At 42.7% G+C, this 20,435-nt stretch overlaps 1 protein-coding gene across 3 annotated transcripts in view; it reads left to right on the top strand.

Moving 5' to 3' along the window:
- The window catches only part of pcdh11 (protocadherin 11), a 165,794-nt gene that overhangs the window by 3,953 nt on the left and 141,406 nt on the right, over window positions 1-20,435 (top strand). For 2 of the 3 annotated variants that reach the window (XM_033632999.2, XM_033633000.2), the window contains exons 2-3: window positions 2,526-3,107; window positions 10,929-13,436. In XM_033632999.2, coding sequence (XP_033488890.2) covers window positions 2,568-3,107; window positions 10,929-13,436 — 3,048 coding nt within the window. In that variant the 5' untranslated portion in view covers window positions 2,526-2,567. Of the gene's footprint in view, window positions 1-2,525; window positions 3,108-10,928; window positions 13,437-18,076; window positions 18,300-20,435 lie in introns of those variants that run through there. The other variant, XM_033633001.2, reaches the window with a different exon arrangement.

The raw sequence follows: 20,435 nt of genomic DNA, 5'->3' as shown, positions 1-20,435 counted from the left end.
AATACAATGTCTTAACACCACATTAGCATTGCTAGGATGTCCTTTTTGTTACTAGATTTGTACTCCTGCATGTACTCTGAGTCAAAAACATACTACGCCCCTTCATCCTGCGGAACGTTATTGTCACTTACAAGGGAGAGGGAATCTAGATCATGCTTTGATCTTTTCTGTTTTTTCACTTGGGCGAATCACATCCCATTTAAGGATGTAATTTAAACTTCATTATGCATTGTGCGAGCTCAGCCTTGGACTGCCTGGCGATCATCACAGTAAAGCAATCGCTGCTCACTCGCGGAAAGATGCACACTTCAAAGTAAAGTGTGTCACACTTACTAATGGGATATATCTCATCAATATTTTGACATGACAGTATCACACCGCCTGCGCTATACGTGTAGCGCGGATCACCCTCACACTGATCAATGTCAGCCATGTTTTTTCCTGTCCAACTGCTCTTTAATGAGTCTCGTGTGACTGCTTTATGAAATGTGTGAAAAGAAATCTGTCTTTACAGGCTGCATGAATGCCTTGCAATTGTTGCTGATTCAAAACCAGCTTAATTAAATTCTTATTTTTAATCAATTCCCCTTTGTCGGTAGGCCGAGAGCTTCAATGGCTACGAACGCTGTTGCCTTGCCAATTTAGAGGACCCCTGTAGAGCAGTTTAGGTAGTCATACCTTTTCTACAGGATATTGTTTGACTCATGTAAATGGATGGAAATTTCATAAAGTAGGGAATATTACACTTCCCAAAGAGCTATTTGTGGTCCCTTGTTACTGCGGGTATGTATGCATTTTCAGCACCAGCTGCACATCGTTTCTGCGATGGCTGTCATGCACTTCTGGCATACATCGAAGGAAATGGACATTTGATTCCAAGGCTGATGCCTTTATGAATGCAAACCAATATCTCAAAGAAAATCATGCAGTTGATAAACACTCAGTGAGGGCTGGTGGACCTAAATACACAGTGGGATATGAGCAATGAAATTATATTAGTCTTTACAAATACTGCACTGGAAAACACATGAGGAAGGAAGGAATATTATGAGAAGTAAACAGAGCTGTGCGTTGGTGGCTTTACCCTGATACGTCACTGCGCACTAAAACACACACAAATAATGGTATTCTGTTGTTCCACTGAAAAAAAAAAATCTACTGAACATGGATATGCCTTGATAATTATACCGGAATACCACCACTGCAATGCCAAAAGGCAATTAAAGCCTGTGTGGCCAAGCGTTTGTGTGATTGTGGTGGAAATGATGGGATTTCATTTATTAAAGATATCCGAGAATGGATTAAATGAATGAATAAGTCCAAATGTGAGCTAGCGAACCACATGAAGTAACTCCCCTAATAACTTACTAAATATGCTACTAATTAACTGGTGGAAAGCAGTCAATATTTCATGCTAGCATATACTGGCAGGGAAGGCATTGCAGAGTATGACTCCTTCATCATCTTCCAATGACCTACTTGGGTTTTGGCAAATGGGGTTCTTGCCCTTTGGCAAGCTTTTGCACATATAAAACGGTTAAAGATTTTTGTAGAACAACAGCATCAAAGTGGCAACCAACACAAGAGCATTTATTAATGAATAATGTCCTATGATGGTAAACCCATCTGCACTGTATTTTCAGTTCAGGGGCTTTATCATTAGGCATTGTTCAGCACAAACAGTAAACTGAATGCTGTTCAAATTTGTTGTTGGGGAAAAACACATTCGTCAGGATGTAATGAAGTTATGATTAAATTTCACTAATTTGACTGATGGCGGCTCCCACAATAAATAATTTCACATTGTTGTCTCCTTCCACTGCAGATACTCTAAACAGTGCTCTTATTTTACTGTGTATGTTTGGGCACACATGGGCGTTCATGAAATATTTGAGAGCTCGATTGTTTACATTCAGAGCAAATGAGGTTTTCCATTAATAGCTGCTGTCAAGCGGTACTACACCAAGTCTGTGTGTGTGTGTGTGTGTGTGTGTGTGTGTGTGTGGAGGCACTGATGCTTAGGTCTGGATGTGAGGTGCAGTTTATGAAGACACCACTGCACCATATTGACTCAGATATGAGTTAAGTTTTTTCTCTTCATCCCATTTTTCCATGCGCGGTAGTTTGTGAACAAGCTTTCAAAGCAAACAATTTTGTCGCAACACTGAAACCAACTGCTTTCATACTTCTCAATAAAAATATGAAATGGTTCATTACAGCGATGAAATGGATTGATGGAATACGTGAACTGCTAACCTTTACGTGTCCGCTTGCTCAATGGATGTCATCAAAGGTTAATTGTGTAAAACCGCCATTAATTTGCTCTCAAAGACACGCGAAGGATGTGGGCTCATAACTAGTTAGGATGAATAGGTCAAGTTGAAAAATCTCCATGAGGGAAAATAGTACTAATTACAGCCGAACTTGAATGCCGTGTAATTTTGCTCACTGACGTTGTGTGTTCTGTCTCTTTCTCCTCCTTTCCTTTTTTCCTCCTCCTCTCTGTCTCGCCTCTCTTGTGGCAGAGTTGCTGCTGTAGAAAGTGAAGCTCCCGTCCACTCTTGAGTATGGACTTAGCAAGTCAGGCTCATGCGCTGGTGGTCTTGCTCACCTGTGTGGTCGTGCTATGCCGGGCCCAGGAGAGGGACTACACGGTGAAGGAGGAGCAGCCGGAGAACGTCCGCATCGGGAACCTGCGCAAGGACCTGGACCTCAACCTGGACCCCAGCATCAGGCTATCCTCCCCGCTGCAGTTCAAGCCTGTGTACAAGACAGGTGACGTGCCTTTGGTGAGGGTGGAGGCCAACACGGGGGAGATCTTTACCACCAATCACAGAATCGACCGGGAGAAGCTGTGTTCAGGGGTCTTCGCTGAGAAACGCTGCTACTATGAGATTGAGGTGGCCGTGCTGCCGGATGAGATCTTCCGGTTGGTCAAGATCCGCTTCCTGATCGAGGATGTAAATGACAACGCGCCCCTTTTCCAGTCCACTGTAATAAACATCTCCATCCCGGAGAACACAGCCATCAACACCCGATACCCGGTGCCCTCAGCGTTTGACCCTGATGTAGGGATCAATGGGATTCAACACTATGAACTGGTCAAGGTGAGGCTCACCCCTGTTCACACTTACACACCCACACATACACAGAAAATGAATAGATATTTTGTTAGAGGATGGCCTTAGTTCCTCTTAATTTTCATAGAGGAAGTATTAAAAAACACATTTTTATAAATCAATAGAGATTAAAAGAAAACTTAGTGTTGATATGAAGCCCATTTCTAAAGGTGCTTTTGGTTAATTTATGAATATTGATTTTGTTTATCTACATTCACATGTTACCACTCAATTAAATGGGCGTCATCAGTGGTTATCAGCTTCATAGATAAAAATTAAAAGGAGCCTGCTACACCTACTGTTATGTTCAGAAGGCCGTTATCAGCCTATTAAATGATGGTTATCTATTGTTTTTCTTTCAGTTGTGTTAGGTTTAGGCACCAATACACAGTGTTTAGGATTACATCACATGCTGTCTTTCAGTTCATCTTCTTTCCCACTTATACTTGCTATTTTAAGTGCATCCACATTGACAAGTGTAGCAAAATGCAGAGCACGATGAGTGTCCAGATGGTGCACTCATAACAGTCAAGAGTGTTGGACACTTCTGACCGCCATCTTGACTACGTAGCAGAAGGGGAGGGACCACCAAACCTGTGAGAAATGCAGCCAAGAAAGCGGTTGCAATTGCTGTTGCTTCGGTGACCAAGCAAGCCAGCAGATATTTAGGCAGGCGATAGTCGCAGTCTAATGTTGGCAGTGATGCTCTGTCCAGTTGCAATTTGCCATTAGAAAGAAGAAGAAGTGGTTAACACTACTCAAAATTCACGCACTACGTAAGTGTCGTACACGATGTGCTACTGGAGGTATCTGGATTAAGACACATCAGGGAATTGTGTTAAAATAAGTGCGTTTGTTACATAATGTGGCGTGATGTGACACATGTACAGACATCAGTTAAAATAAGGCAACACTGACTTTTAGTTTCACACTGGGCACAAAGCCCGGTCTCCTGGGTGAAAGTCCTGTGTTTGTTTGACCCATCCACCACCCCAGCCTCCACTGTATGCTGGCTTTCTCGTTCTTTTTACTAACAATGCCTCACCTGACCTTCTCTTTTGTTGCCATCATGACTACTACACCTACTAGAGGTCACGACTTAATGATAAATAAGGCAGCTTCAGGGGCTGATAAGTCTTCTGAACCTACGAGTAGGCGTAGCAGGCCCCTTGTTACCCATATCTATGAGGCTGATAATGCCTATACAATCTAGTTATAACATTCGAAGCGAGTGCGGTCAAACAGCAGTGGGGCTACAGTCTCTCGAGTGCATGCCAATCATGGTTCCTATATATCTTTCGTTTTATTTGATGTTTGCTGGATTGTCAGCTGTAATTAGATGATTAATAATTAAAAACATCCAAGTACCAGGAGCTGAATCTCTAACTGACGTTAATAGAGGCTATTACTGTATGTCCACAATGTCATGTCTAAACTAAAAGCCATCCTGTTGAAATTAATATAGTTCAATGGTGGATGAGTGAAAGATCATGAAAGATAAGGGCATGAAGCCTCGTGTTACTGGTACAGTCTTCAAGTTACTGGTTCGCTTCATGGATTCAATAGATTAAAAAGCTTTTAGCAGAATAAGTAGGCTTTTTGAAAATCCAAGAACAGAACATTACTCTGATAAACCAAAGACCACTGTAGCACTCTGGCTTGGAGGAACATTACAAGGGGATGAAATGGGAAAGAACACGTAAAATGAATTGCCTTTTCATATAACCATATGGATGACTGTCTCCAATGCAAGCGAAATATTAGTAAGCACACGCATTACTGATGGATCTCTGACACACTGCTATGCCTGCAGCCTGCCACCTGTCTGGAATCAGGCCTGTTTGGCTGACTATTTTTAATCAGTGAGTCCTTACGATATTTTCTTTCTTTAGATGTTTTATCCCACGTGGTTCTCATGTGTGATTCAGACTCTGCATTATAGCTGCTCCTGTAAACCTGCTGTAGAGCTGTAGTGCTGTGGTGTGTATCCATATCGGAAATTAATTTTGACGCGCTGAAAATATGACCTACTTTTTCATAAAGTGGAATATGTCATGAAGCCTACAATGTTTTATACCAGTCATTAATATTTCCATATGCTTTATTTCATTATGAGGAAAGGCTATAAAGAAGGCGAAGTTTTCAGCGTGTACAGTAATATCACAGAACGTGCCGTAGAAAGTGCACACACAGCATATCCCACACGTCCAATTTACAGCAACAGGTTACATGCGCTGAACATGGTATATTTAAGCAAGTGAGAAGGAGAGCACTGTATTATGTTAATAGGTGTCTCATGCAGAACTAGGAAAAGCTTTTCTTCATCATCTAATTGATGCTTTATTAAACTGCAGTGCAATATTCTCGGTTGCCTAATGGAGTCAGCCCTAAATCCAGAAATGTAGGATAATATCATGCATTCTTCATTTATAGTCTAGACAACACTTTATGCTTTGTGGATAGATGAATATTGGAGATGACATGAGCTTTTACAAATGAAGTGTAATTAAGGAGGGAGATGCAAGCACTCTGGAGGAAACCCTAAACATAATAAATAAAGAAAGGTTAGTGGATTTTGAGAGCACGGTGCGAGACAGAAATGACAATCCATCTTGGAGTCTCAGATGAAGTTAACACTGGGTTTGGAATGAACAGAATCATTGCTGTCCGCGTCTGCCTTGAATACCAATTTGCATTTTTAAAGAGTCCCACTGCCAAGGCCTCTCCAGTGCAATGTCCTGAATTGTTCATGCCTGGAAAATCACCAACCAAATGTTCTGCTCATTATGATGATCATCTGCAATCATTTTCTTTGCCCTTTTCACAATATAAAGCTTTCTAAAACCCTCGCCTAGACCGTGGTTGTATTATCTTTTGCAGGAAATTCTTCTTAGAGCATCCTCAGCACTGCGTCCCTGATTCAGTTCTTCTCATTATATTCTCATTGTACTCGAGATTAATTTCCTTGTGTTCCAGGTTCCATATGAGTAAAACACAGGGAGAGGCATTAAAGGAGCCAGAAACGTGTTCAACCTTTAGTATCCTTTATTTCAGAAGAGCAGAAAGCCAAGGGTTTAGTGGGGAAGGAATGTGCAAGCATTTCCTAGAATAGCTCTTGGCCGCTAAGCCACCCTTGGACTATCTTTGTATGGTCCTGTGAGATTTGTCTCAGAAGCTCCCTCAGAATGATAGTTTGCCTAGTTTCCTTGTGTTGTGCAAAGCATGGTGCCGAAATTGCTACCATTGTGTGGCACAGTGAGTCACACTCAATGGTCCACCACTCCACATGGAGCATGCCCAAATTGTCAACATACACAAAAAAAATAAAATAAATAAAAAGAAACATGGTTGCTTCTTTTTGTACAACTTTGTCCTTTTCCAAAAGCTAAGAGGGACAACGGGTAATTTCTTCCAGCACAATGCTCCAGCGCCGCACATAATGGTTGGTAATCACACTCTGAGTGAAACTCTGCCATCAGTGTAGTGCAGCAGTGTGTTACGTCACCTGAAATGCAGAGAGGCCGTCCTAAGAAATGGTCAAGGTCAGAGAAAGCAATCACATACATGGATGGAGGAGGATCTCCCATGAAAGCAGATTTGATCACTTTACGTATTCACGGGATAACTCAGAGGCCAACATGGCAACATACTCAAGACTAAATGAGATTCTGCTGTTGGTTTTGCTCTGGACTTTGGCTGTTCACAAACATTGGCCCCTTTCCTTATTCCAGCGGTGTATGAGTCTGCAGCGTCACACACCACATTAATCCAAGTTGCATCTATGTCAGCATCTTCAGACACATTTAAGGTGGGCGTCTTGTTCAAGTCATTTCATGTAGATCAATGTTCTGCTGCTGGCTGGGCTCTGCCTCACTTGATAAAGTGGATGATGAAGTGGGTGTCGGTATTTTGGTTGGGCAGTCTGAAGGGCTCTTAGACTTAACCTTTTGCCACCTACCTAGCTTTCTCCTTGCAAAATTCCTATCTGAAATATACCTAAGACTTTCGAGTGGATGGAGTGGTCTTTTTGCTGGTACTCCAAGCCTGGGCTTGAATAATTTTATTCCTAAACTGATTCTAACTTTGCATTTGAAGATGCAAAATTTATTCAAGCTCCATTCCCAAGTAGCAAGAAACATTTGATTAATGCATTGCATGCTGCCTATAGGCAGTGAATAGGATTTTTGGGCAGAGAGCTCACTGTCGAGCATTTCCAGTTTTCATTAGCATCCTATTTTGACACATTATCCTCTTCTAGGGGTTGACAAAAAGAGACAAACAATTCCCAGCTTCTTTTGTCTTAATTATATGCATGAGATCATGGCCAGGGGTAAAAGTGGATGAGGGATGGAGGGAAAGAATGAGGGAGGAATGAGAGAGAGAGAGAGAGAGACAGAGAGAGGCTGAGCTTCTATCAGCATTATAAAGAGGTGCTATAGCTTGTGATGAATAGCCCTCCCCAGTTAGCCCTATCCATGGGCATCACCGTGACTAGAGTCCTCCTGATATATTCACAGCCCAATCTCAGTCTCCTCTTAGTTTTAATAAGGTCATCAACTTGACTGAAAGATGCATCCACTGATAATCTGAGGTGCTGTCTGCAGAAAGGGGGTTCAGAGTCATCCTTCCCTCATCATCAGCCACCTCTGCTTCTGTCAGTATCCCTCAATCATTTCCATTTGAATTAGCCAACTCTGATTAGATTGTGTGCCGCACACATCCCACGTATACAGCGGCCCCCGATCCCTCCCTGATCCACCGCAGAGCAGGGACCCCATAATGTGGAGTGAATGGCAAGTCATCAAAGTTCAAGAAGACATGCACCTGTACAGTATATGTGTGGCGAAAGACTGAGGCATGGTATAATGTGCACACTTAGCCGTTTAGAGAGCTTTGTCCTTCTCACTCAGCCTTAGGGTTTCCAGTGAGTGATTCATGCAAGTATTTGGCCTTTTCTTAGCCTGCCCTAGATCTTATCACAATCCACCAGACTAATTCTGCATTCAGGAGGATGCACAGCCTGAGAGATAGCTCCCTTCAACTTATTGAAATGCGCTGAGTGCTGTCTTGTCAGTTGTAAAATTGTGTGAAACCAAGACAAAAGCATAGAGGAAATGCTGGCTCATAAATCATTGTGCAGCATTCCCTTTGACACATCCTAACTCAACATCCTACTATTAAATCAGGCTTTGCCAAATATCAGTGTGCAGATACTCAGCTACTGTGCCGAATCTGTGAACTATTCAAACAACTGGGGATTGAGGAGCTCTGTGCGGATGGAGTAGTGCTTAGCAATAGAGCCCCCAGAATGTTGTCTTGGACCTTTCAGTTATGACAGAAATAGTTCTTCCATGTGCATAAAGATGCAGCGCAGTTCATCCATAAGGCCGCTTCTCGACATTTCCATATATCGTCCTATATACCATGTCTGCGTTTCCCTATGTGATTTTTGCTTGCCAGAAGGATCACAAAATAAGGTCTGAAAGATCATTGCTGCAGCGTTGGCTGGTTTAAGTAGTTCTGTCAATCACTGACATGTTGACAACATTCCCTCGGCAAGCAGTTTTTCAGAGTACATAATAATTTACATGCTGCAGCTGCATGTTGCCTTGTGTCGGCTACAACACTGTGCTGGCACGAGGACGGTTCTAGATTTTAAAACCTTCTGAGGACTCTTGTGCTCACAATTTGGTTGAAATGTTCCTCCCTTGAACGAGGAGAATGTATATATCTTAATCTCATTTGATAGCTGTGCCTAGACAGAGTAATCTCTTCCAACATTATGTGCAGCATGAAGCTTATCTCTTTAAAGAGGATGCTTTTTCTTGTTTTACCATGAAACTGCTTCTGACTGAAAGAGCTTCAAAGGGCTTCTTTGTTTCATAATGTGCATGCAGCTCATTCATGGGCTTCATCTTCCTCTTATTTCCTCCCCCTGCTCTCTCTCTTTCTCTCCGTTTCTATCACTTGTCTCCCTCGCTCCTTCCCTTCCTCTCTCGTCTAATTTGAAAACATTTATGGATCCATACTCTACCCCATCTCAAATTGTAAATATTAGTGCTAGTTTTTTTAGGTGGAAGGCAATTACTCTTAACAGCCAGTGCCAGTTCCTGCGGTTTCTCATGGGGATTACTTATGCATTTGTTTTCATTTTCCTCCGGCTTTACTTTTGCCTAGATTTAGCCCTTCTTGAGCAAAAAGCCCTCCTAATATGCAGGGTTTTTCACTCCCTTCTCTTAATCTGTGGTGATCTGGTCTTGCAGTGTATTTAAAATGGTAGCTCATTGTTGTATCTCCGTTTCCAGTTTTCTCCCTCCCATTTTGAAGTTGAAATGCTGCAATGCTGCCTCCTCTATTCTAACTTGACACAAGATAGGAAGGTAGAGTGAAATCTCATTTGAAAGCAGAAAAAAGGAGGTAAATGAATTCCTTCGAGCGGCTGTTACTGGGAGAGGTGGATGGACTAGATTTACTACAATGATTGGTCATATTTTTAAAAAGCTTAATAAACTGATATGCCCTGTGTTTCTGGGGGGAGTGTTGCACAGTGTATGTAGAGAATGAGTAAGAACCAGCTGATGATGAGTATGTTTGAGAATGCTTTGGATTAACGGGTGCCCAACTGAGATGAGCAGAACTGAGCCAAAACCAGCTGCCTTGTTTAAAAATGTCCCGGGCCGTTTAATTTGCTCTTGACATTCATCACTGCCTAAGAGCCTGATCCTTAGAAGGGTTACAAATAAACTGGAGTAACCTAAGGGAATACCTCGACGAGCTGTTTAGCTTTCTAAGACGACTGACAAATCTACAATCTAAGAATAATTCTACACAAACTATTATACTGAACTACAGAAATGAAAATGTGATATTGTTATAAATGTTAATATATGTCAGTTATAGTTTTACAGTTTACACAACATATGGCACCCTCTAACCTTAGACCCTGAAGCCATATGAAAAATAATCCAGTAGTCTTTCATAGGAGGAGATTTATGCCATTTGGTCAAACCTGTCCTTCACTGATATATCCCCTTTAAGTTTTCCACTGTCACAGCACTATCCTACACCATGAGATTTGGTGAGTGTTAGGCCCACTTCCTTTTGGCAGCACACCTAATAGACAAAGCATTCATGTCTGTACGAGTGCAGAGGACATCACTGTACTGATGAGGGCAATAATCTACAAGTGGTGCCACATCTAGTCCTAACTGTGCCATTTTTCTTGGGGTCCCCCCCCTGTTGTTTGTTTGTTTGTTTTGCTGGTTGTTGGTTTGTTTGAAAAATCTATATAAACAAAAGACAATTGCAAAAAAAAAAGTCATATCTGCAGATGTACCTGTAGGCAGTGGGAAAAGGTTTTGGTACTTGAAGCGTTCTGGTCTGTCCTATTAAAGTCTGTTTGTAGTCCGATTAGTATCGACCAATCATGCGGCAGGTAAACAGTCCATGTTGAGCGCAAAAAAAGGCAGAACCCATCAGCTGAAATGCAATCTCGTAACCCACTGGCTATCATTTGCTGAGGATTATGCGTTTAATTAGCTGTCCTAAAAATGTATCTGCATTAATATCTGTTTATAGAGATTAGCCAAAATGACCAGCACATGGAAGAGAAAGTCTTGGCCCAGATATCTGCTGACTACAGCAGAACCCTCGAAATATTGGTCGTTGCCCCCAGAGGCTTATTGTCATCGACCAATAGCCGATGGGTTCCGAGATTGTTTAAAGAAAAACTAAAAAAACTTTATCATTTATTAATTGTGAGTACTAAACAGAATAAATCTGACTCAATATGTTGTCTTGTCTTTGCAGAGTGTCAGCGAGTTTGGTTTAGACATCATCGAGACCCCTGAAGGCGACAAGTGGCCGCAGCTCATCGTTCAGCAGAACCTGGACCGCGAGCAGAAGGACACCTTCGTCATGAAGATAAAGGTAGAGGATGGTGGCAACCCCCCCAAGTCCAGCACCGCCATCCTCCAGGTCACCATCTCCGACGTCAACGACAATCGTCCCGTCTTCAAGGACAGCGAGCTGGAGGTCACCGTGCCGGAGAACGCGCCCATGGGGACATCTGTTGCTCAGCTTCACGCCTCGGACGCAGACCTGGGTTCCAACGCACAGATCCACTTCGCTTTCAGCAACCAGATCTCTGCCTCAACCAAGCGTCACTTTGCCATCGACAGCTCTACGGGACTGATCACTGTGAAGCAGCCGCTGGACAGGGAGGTAACTCCTGTTCACAAACTCATCGTCCTCGCCAGCGATGGCAGCTCCACCCCCTCCAGAGCCACAGTGATTGTTAATGTTACAGACGTTAATGACAATGTTCCCTCCATAGACACTCGCTACATTATCAACCTGGTTAATGGGACTGTTCTGCTCTCTGAAAATGCACCTCTCAACACCAAAATAGCCCTCATCACTGTTACTGACAAGGATGCAGATCTTTATGGCAAAGTAGCTTGCTACACTGACCATGATGTTCCTTTTCGGTTGAAGCCTGTCTTTAATGATCAATTTTTACTAGAGACAGCTGCCCCCCTAGATTATGAGACGACTCGAGAATATGCAATTAAGATAGTGGCCTCGGATAGGGGGACGCCTCCTTTGAACACTTCAGCTATGGTTTTAATTAAAATCAAGGATGAGAACGACAATGCACCCATCTTCCCCCAGCCGGAAATCCAACTTTCCATACCGGAGAACAATGACCCCTCTACACAGTTAATAAAAATCAGCGCCACTGACGCAGACAGCGGACATAATGCTGAGATTATTTATACTCTTGGCCCTGATGCGCCTGACGGGTTTAACATAGACAGACGGTCAGGAATTCTCTCCGTTGGCAAACGACTGGACAGAGAGAAGCAGGAGAGGTACTCATTCACTGTCATAGCGAGGGACAATGGCTCCACGTCCCTGCAGAGCAATGTCACTGTCAGGCTAATCGTCCAGGACCTTAATGACAACAGCCCAGCTTTCACACACCCTGAGTACAACTTCTATGTGCCTGAGAACCTGCCTCTCTATGGAACCGTGGGCTTAATCACAGTGACGGACGCAGATGCTGGAGATAATGCGATTATAACCCTGTCTGTTTTGAACGGGAAAGATAATTTCATCATCGACCCTCAAACCGGTGTGATCAAACCCAATATCACCTTTGATAGGGAGCAGCAAAGCTCCTACACATTTATGGTCAAAGCTGTTGATGGGGGGCAACCTCCAAGCTCCTCCTACGCCAAGGTCACTATTAATGTAGTCGACGTGAACGACAATCGCCCTGTGTTCGTCATCCCGTCCTCCAATTACTCATATGACCTAGTGCGAACCACCACCACCCCTGGTGCTGTGGTCACCAGAGTGTTTGCCATTGACAATGACACAGGTATGAATGCTGAGCTGCAGTACAGCATTATCAGCAGCATCATCATCACATCTAGGGTCTCCCCTCGAGGTCTCTTTGCCATCGACAAAACAACGGGTAACATAACACTGCAGGAGAAAATAGTGGCAGCTGATCAGGGGCTGCATAGGCTGGTAGTCAAGGTCAAAGATCTAGGCCAGCCTGAGTCATTACACGCCATCGCACTTATTCACTTGTTTGTCAATGACACTGTGTCAAACGCTACCTTTATCCAAGAGCAGCTTCGAAAAAGTATGGAGACACCCTTGGATCGTAACATAGGGGACAGTGAGGTAACACCTCAAGCCAACGGATACGTGATTGTTGTGATAGCAATCATAGCAGGGACCATGACTGTCATCTTGGTGATATTTGTGACTGCCTTGGTGCGGTGCAGACAGACACCCAGACACAAAGTGGTGCAGAAGGGCAAGCAGAGTGGCGAGTGGGTGTCACCCAACCAAGACAACCGTCAGATCAAGAAAAAGAAGAAGAGAAAGAAGCGATCCCCCAAGAGTCTCCTCTTGAACTTTGTGACCATAGATGAATCCAAGCCTGACGACCCCACACATGAGCATGTTAATGGCACACTGGATCTCCCTGTGGAGTTAGAGGAGCAAACCATGGGGAAGTACAACTGGGCCACCACGCCCACCACCTTCAAACCCGACAGCCCAGATTTAGCCAAGCATTACAAGTCCGCGTCCCCTCAGCCTACATTTCAAATCAAACCGGAGACTCCAGTGGCCCCAAAGAAACACCATGTGATCCAGGAGCTCCCCTTGGACAACACGTTCGTGGTGGGCTGTGACTCACTCTCCAAGTGCTCATCGACTAGCTCCGACCCGTACAGTGTCTCAGAGTGCAGCTGTCAGGGGGGATTCAAGACTGCGGGGCAAATCACCACCCGACAGGTAATTCATGACTTCCTTTTTAAACCCACCCACACTAGTCCCCACTCACACTCCCCTTGCTGTCCCATGGTAGGTGATGTGAAAGGGGGAGGGTGGCAGCATGGAGCCAGGGGATTTCCCCACACAGGCCATGACCACGTCTACATGAATGTCATTTGCACTTAAAAAATGTGTGCAGCGAAACAAAAAAATAAAACATAATTTGTCGCAATTAATACAGCAAACCTTTCACTGTACTGCTTGTTATTAATTCATGTGTTCACCCTCCTTCATAAGCAGCCATAAGTGCATAATTATTAAGAAAATACATGTGCAGGTTAATTCTATGTTCAAAAGCTGGAGGAATGGCAGCAGTGCAATTATGGTGGCTCGCTATTTTAAACTTCAGTGTGAGTGGTTGGTGGCAATGTAGCCTGATTTAGAAGAGCCTGGGATAGCCGGCACTGATTGAACTCTCTACTGATGTATTTGAGGTCAAGGGCGAGTGATGCTGTGTGCTAATATATTTGACTGACATGTTTAAACAAGGCAAAGCAAAAAATAAATATGGAAGCCACAGTAACAGTTCATCAGGTATTCATCCGGGCAAAAAGTGTGAAGGTAATAGCACAAAACAAAACAAAACAAAATGTGCCTTCTGACGTGCTAAAACAACGTGATAAATAGTCCCACTTTTTTTGTGGCTTCTGTCCTCAAAATATTAAGTGCTGTCTTAGCTTTGCCAGTGAGGCTTTGTGGGAGAGAGGCTCATTTGAATGCCAAGGTACAGCAAAGGGCTTATGATTCCGTAAGAGATATGTGCCAAATGCGAAGTGCCCCAATAAATAAAAGCTGGCGAGGGAAATAAATGTAAATCAGAGGTAAGGAGAGGTGGCCTTGCTCAGTGCTGACAGCCAGAGCAGAGCACTGTGGGGAAGAATGAGTACTTCTTGGGGTGTGGGGGGGTGTGGGGGGGGGGGGGGGGGGGGGGTCACAGGGATCAAGGTGACGCAGAGCCTTGAGACCAATATACTTAAACACCGAGGGAGCACTAGTCCATAAAAAGCCTGCCAGGCCGACGTTGCATTTAGCACCATAAATGCTCTACTTTAATGACCCCAATTATTGTTATAAACGGCATATGTAGATACACATTCTTTACATTCTTCAAATTACCTCACACAGGCGAGGCTGTAATGACATCACAACAAAGGTCTGGCGGCTGTGATGTGTTGTAGTTGGTGCTAAAGAGGACACCGAGGATCATTGCATCCCTAATACATGACAGAGTATATGTACATGTTGATATCTGACCCGCTATCACCAGCACAATGGAGCTAATCAAGGCTGACTAGTCTGCACACAGGGTAATAATTTATTTATACTGATACGTGTGTCTCCATATTTCCCCCTCAATGTCAAACATCCAGCTGGATTTGTTGGCTTTTGCCACCATTTTCTTTTCTTTCTTTTTTTTTTTTTTTTTTTTGTTTTTCATTTTTGTTTGTTTTTGTGATTTTTAGAGGGTTTGGTTGTCGCTCGGTTGCACTGGCTTTCATTTCTGTTCCTGTTTTGATCATGATTATCGCGACTGCCATTCATCCAATTCTGGGTCAATTTCATGATATTGCATCAATAATTGATTTTGTTTGATGAGGTGCTTGCTTTTGTTTGTGTCTAGCCTCATATTGCACACAGTTTTCAGATCTTTGGTTCATTTCTGTCTCTTTTCTGCTCCCAGTGTGCTTCTGTGTGACATCTAGCAAGCGTTCAAATTCCTCATGGCATAGTTTTGATAAATGACTCTTGATCCCGTGAAGTATTGTGCTTAGGATAATTTATGAAGACACCCACACAGAGTTGATAGTCATTCCCTTCATCCACCTTTTATTTGAAATCCTGGTTAAAAGCTATGCTCTGCCATGGTACATTATACATAAGCCAACTACATGCCCTTGGTACCAAAGATTTAATTCATAATGTGTTTATACGACACACTGACGAGTTGTCAGGATGATTTTCCCCTCTTACTGGTGGTGACTGCCCTGAAATATGCAGAATTATTCACTCTGTGTTCCACAATTCTGAATTATTATCCATCATGAATTTTATGCATCAAGGATTTAAATTGATTTTCACTTATGTTGCTGATCAGAGTGAAGTATTTTTGTCGGAATAATTTAAAATCAATGAATATATGATTAGTAAACATGCTACCAAATCTTCCGGCTCTGTTTGAATCAGTTTATTTCATAGGTACTGTATATTTATTCACTCCTCTAAAAGAAGGCAGGTTTAATCTGTGTAATATTCCCATATTTGGGTGTCACACGCTCCCAGAATTTGAATATTATCAAGAAAAATATGTCCTCATTGCCTCTACTCACCACCCATATCCTCAGTGATGCTAAGCTGATAATACATCAAATTTTCTCTGTCCCCCTGAGCAATTGACAAGTGATGCCTCCCACTTTAGACATTAGATTTCCCACCAGTTTTAAGTGTGCTTATTTAAAGCCTGTGTCATGGAGAAAAAAAGTAGCATGAAGCTTTGCCTGATGAGAATCGGTGGCTGCAAAGGTTAATTAAATGCACTAAAGGGTTAATCACTCGTAATACAGTATGATTAAAATCACCGTAATTAGGTTTCGAATGAGGCTGATAAGACAGAAGAAAAAAGGCAGCCGTCCTTTAAGATTATCAGCGATGCCACGTACTATCCTTGGGTGAGTCACGTTCCCAGGATCTGAAGTGATGTGACAAGATGACCAGCTGTCCTGTTTGTCGACGCTATTATAATTTCATCTCTGCTTGATTTCACCTCCGTCTAAAGTCTGAAGAAGAACACTTATAAAACAAAAACGACACTCCTTCAAAAAGTGTGGTTGTTGCTTTTATCTGAGGAGGTATAAAAGAGGAAAAAAGAGAGAGAATATGAGCACTCTAGAATTTGAAAAGATTATTTCAAGTGTGACTGTTAAAACAAAAGCTGAATTTGGTGTGTCAGTGCCAGCGACTCAGTCTCTCCTGAGCCCTAAACCTAATACCAGAGGTCCAAAAGCAAAGATCACAGGCAGGTTGTCGTGTTTTCCTTTTTGCTCATCAGAGTGACAGATGGTGCTTTAGCGCCTTTACAGTGATCTCTCATTGCCCCACACCCTCCCACGCACCTAAAGCAGCTGAAAATACAGCAAAGACAAAAAGCCCACCCATGGAATAACGATGCGGAGGGCACGCGGGAGGAGATGATTACGGTTGAAGGTCAACAAAATGTTTTCAGGGACTTTACAGATGTAGCTGATAAAGAATAAAGCTTGTAAAAATACTTTAGAGACCACAGATTTGTGTCACCATATGGCTTCATTATACAGCAAGAACCCACCCACCCCCTCCCCTCTCTTCTCAGTTTTTACGCATCTCATCATTTTCCTTTAACCCCTACACCACGATATTAGAGGTCAATCTGCCTCCAGTGATGGGGAGCTCTTGTGAAAGTATGTGCTGTAGCAGAGGCAGATCAAATGAGTACCACCCCACTTGAGTGATCTCAGACATCACGGTGAACATGCACGGAATAAAAAGGCTAATTCATTCTTTTGTTTGGCCCGTAATTCCGGAGCACGTATAGGGTCGGCGCTTAACGATACTGACCTCCTGCTACTCACTATAGGAGACGCTGCTGGTAGTGTTTTTGTAGTGTCACACACGCATACATTGCAGTTTGATTAAATACCCCTTAGACCACAAGTGTTGTCGTTATGCCTAATTTATAAGGCAGTTTATTCTATTATCCTTAAGAAAAAAGATCATATTATAAATGCGCTGGGTAACGAGGGCAGCGGCGAGCACTTTGCATATCGTCATTTATTTGTGTGGGTGAAGGTATGGGCCTTTCACACTAGCCACCCATGGTCTGATGACAAAGCGCTTGTGCTGACTCATAGTGGGTGCATAGCCAGGGGTGGAAGCCATGTTTTAAAAGGCTAACTAGGGCTTGTTAATCAAATCCGATGGCGGTATTAAATTCCCAGCGACTGGTTATGGCTTTATTTTATTTTGCTATCATTCTTTTTGTTGTTGTTCTTTTTCTGTTGAGTCATTGCATCTGTAATCACTGTGCTTCGCTAATGTAAGCACCACCGGGTCAGATTCTTCCTGATTCAGATATTGGCAGATGTGTTGCTAAGCCTTCTTAGGAACGGCAAAATGTCATATTCTGTACATATCAGAGGACCCACTGGCAAGGGTCCGAAAGAATGAAAGAGTGGGGCCTAAATTGATCCAAATGGCTTTTTGAGGGGAAATGAAGAGTGCTGCACTAGTGTGGTGGGAGACAAAAAGACAAATTGGGAGTGATAATTGGATAAGATTGCATGCTCTGATAAGTACAGGAAAAATGCACAAGCTTGTGACACTTGTAGCATTCTTCAAGGAAACCTGACAAGATAATGACTTGATTGCCAGCCGTGCCTTGAAGAATGCTTTTTATTTATTTTTTTTATCTTTTATTTTTTCTATATCTTCTACACTCTCTTCGGAGATTTTTTTTATTCAGTGTTCAGCGTAGCCTCACGCTGATAAGGCTACAGCTTAGGCTGCTCAGAGCTCGATGATATTGTAACTACAATCTCCCTATATCTGTCTGTCTCTCTATATTTCAGGAGACGGCACTGAAACCACCACACTATGGCACACTCTGTGGCACAGGTACAGCTCGCTCCCACAGGATTAAAATCAATCTCTAGCTCCCACTACCTAAAGCGAGAAAAAGAGAGAAAAGAAAGAGAGAGGGCAGAGGGAGGAAAGAAGGAAGGCGAGAACTGAAGAGGTGAAACAAGTACTTTACTGTCTCTACAGCCTCAAACCCCACCTCTTCGTACAATCGAGGGAAAAGATGAACTTGGAGGGGGGAGGGGAGGGGAGGGGAGGGGAGGGGAGGTGGGGGGGGGGTATCTCAGAAAAAGAGAGACACTTCATGTTGCCTGCCTGAAACTTGACAAAGCTCCTCCTGTGAATCTGTTGGAAGTTTGAAATGCTTTATTGAGTCCTATGCTATTACTTACCTTTGTCAACGAGGACGATACTGTATGCCCTGAACCCTCCTCGAAAAACACCCCTCTCCAGCACCAACTCTGTAAAATAGGTGTCAAATACAGTCGGTAGATCTGTAAAGTATGTTTATATGTATGTATGTATATCTATCACAGAGTTGATGGTGTTTATATTTATTGATTCCATTTCTTTGCCTTGTTTTCAGAACTGCCTGGTGGCCATTTTATTTTCTTAACTTTCTGATTTGTTTTTGTATCATTCGACGTCGCTCTATCTGGGCTTGCTCATGGAACTAATGACTTCTTAGTGTATTTATGCTGCAAGGTCTACGACCCGTAGGCTGACATTAGCACAGAGCCCACATCACAGTGTACCTTTTCTGTCAACTCTCGCCTCTTCCTGTCCCACTTTCGACGCCACTGGCAGCAGTGTCAGTGAGCCACGCATGGCCCCACGATACGACCACATTTGTGTAGTGCTTTACGACCATGCTACCGATGCTGTTATTACAGCGCCAGGAAATGGTGGGACAAGTTTAATACTTTGAGCTAAGCCACAATCACAAGGGACTAACTGCTGGGGTTATAATCAAAAGCTGTTTATGTAGGGCAGATTTGAAGAGCACTAAGCCTGACCTTTTGTGTGTCGCTTTCAATTCAGAAGTGATTTAACCTGTGAGATCCACGTTAAGATGACTCCAGATGGCAAAAAATGGGAAAAAAAGGAATAATAATAATCCTCAGGCAGTCTTTAAATGAGTTGTTGGGCTTAAGCAAAAATGACTTTGTGCACTTATTTACACTGACAAAAGAAATTTTCTGACGAGAAGAACATCGAACACCAAAATGAAAAGGTAATCCAGGCTTCAGTTTTAAAACAGCAATAAGTTAGCGTTTGACAGAAAATCCACTATGGTGCACTTACTACTTCTTAGGCGTTTTGTTTAGAGCCTCATTTTCGCTTCTACTGTTTCTACACCTTTAGAATCATTATGGTACAGTACGTCCTGACTAGAATACTTTCTACAGTATACACCAGTAAATGGCTTGATGGGTTAGCAGCATTGTTGTTCAATAGTCCTGTTAATTGGTAAGCTAAAGACTGCTTTGATAGGTAAGGCATAAAAGGCACCTACAGTACATACATATAACCATAGAATTAGAGTCATTAAAATGGACATAGCCTGTGTATCCAATTGGAAATGTACAGATGGACTGGACCAGAGGCTGTTTCCCCTCTTGTGGGAGACTATATATAGTTAAATGAAATTATTGCACGGACCAGGAGCTTTTTGATTTCCTTCCAGTCTTAATATGTCACGGTTCTAAAGACTATGTCTATTTTAAAGCTTTTAATTTTATGTGTGTGGCCTCTTTGTCAGGCAGGTTGTTATTATTGAAGGAGGTATATTCATGTAATTATGGTATCAAATGTATTCACTACTGCGTAGGAGCCACAGTATGAAATATACATAGCATCCTAGCACTGTGTAATGATTAGATTATGCCTGATCTTTGGGGAAAAGAAAAAAAAAATACTCATACATGGGGGAGAGCTTTTGTCCTTGTAAGGGAGACAGACAACCTCACTTTTATTCAATGTGAAGTACAATATGCACCTTACATGATCTTTGTAATTGACTTTGATTTGCCAGTGTGGAGAAAACTGTAAATGTTTTGTTTATGTATGTGTGCGCTTCTGAAATTTATTAAAGTCTTTTGCATTGTATTGCATATTTTGACGACTCTTCTTGTTCATTGCTTTGAGCTTTTCAATACTCGCCTGCATCACTCAGCTCAGCCCAGTTTTCTGCACACTGTACTGGATCTGCTGCACGAACAGTGACATATGTTGTAGAATAATCATTTGTTTTTCTCATACACTGTTAGCCTGTAGCATATAGTACATGTCAAAGAGGCTGTGGCCTCTAGAAGTATGTGTAGCTGTGTTGGTTTGGACACCATTAAT

Source organism: Epinephelus lanceolatus, chromosome 7, assembly GCF_041903045.1.
Source record: "Epinephelus lanceolatus isolate andai-2023 chromosome 7, ASM4190304v1, whole genome shotgun sequence".
NCBI classification, from domain to species: Eukaryota; Metazoa; Chordata; class Actinopteri; order Perciformes; family Serranidae; genus Epinephelus; species Epinephelus lanceolatus.
This window is presented reverse-complemented; position numbering and strand designations above follow the sequence as displayed.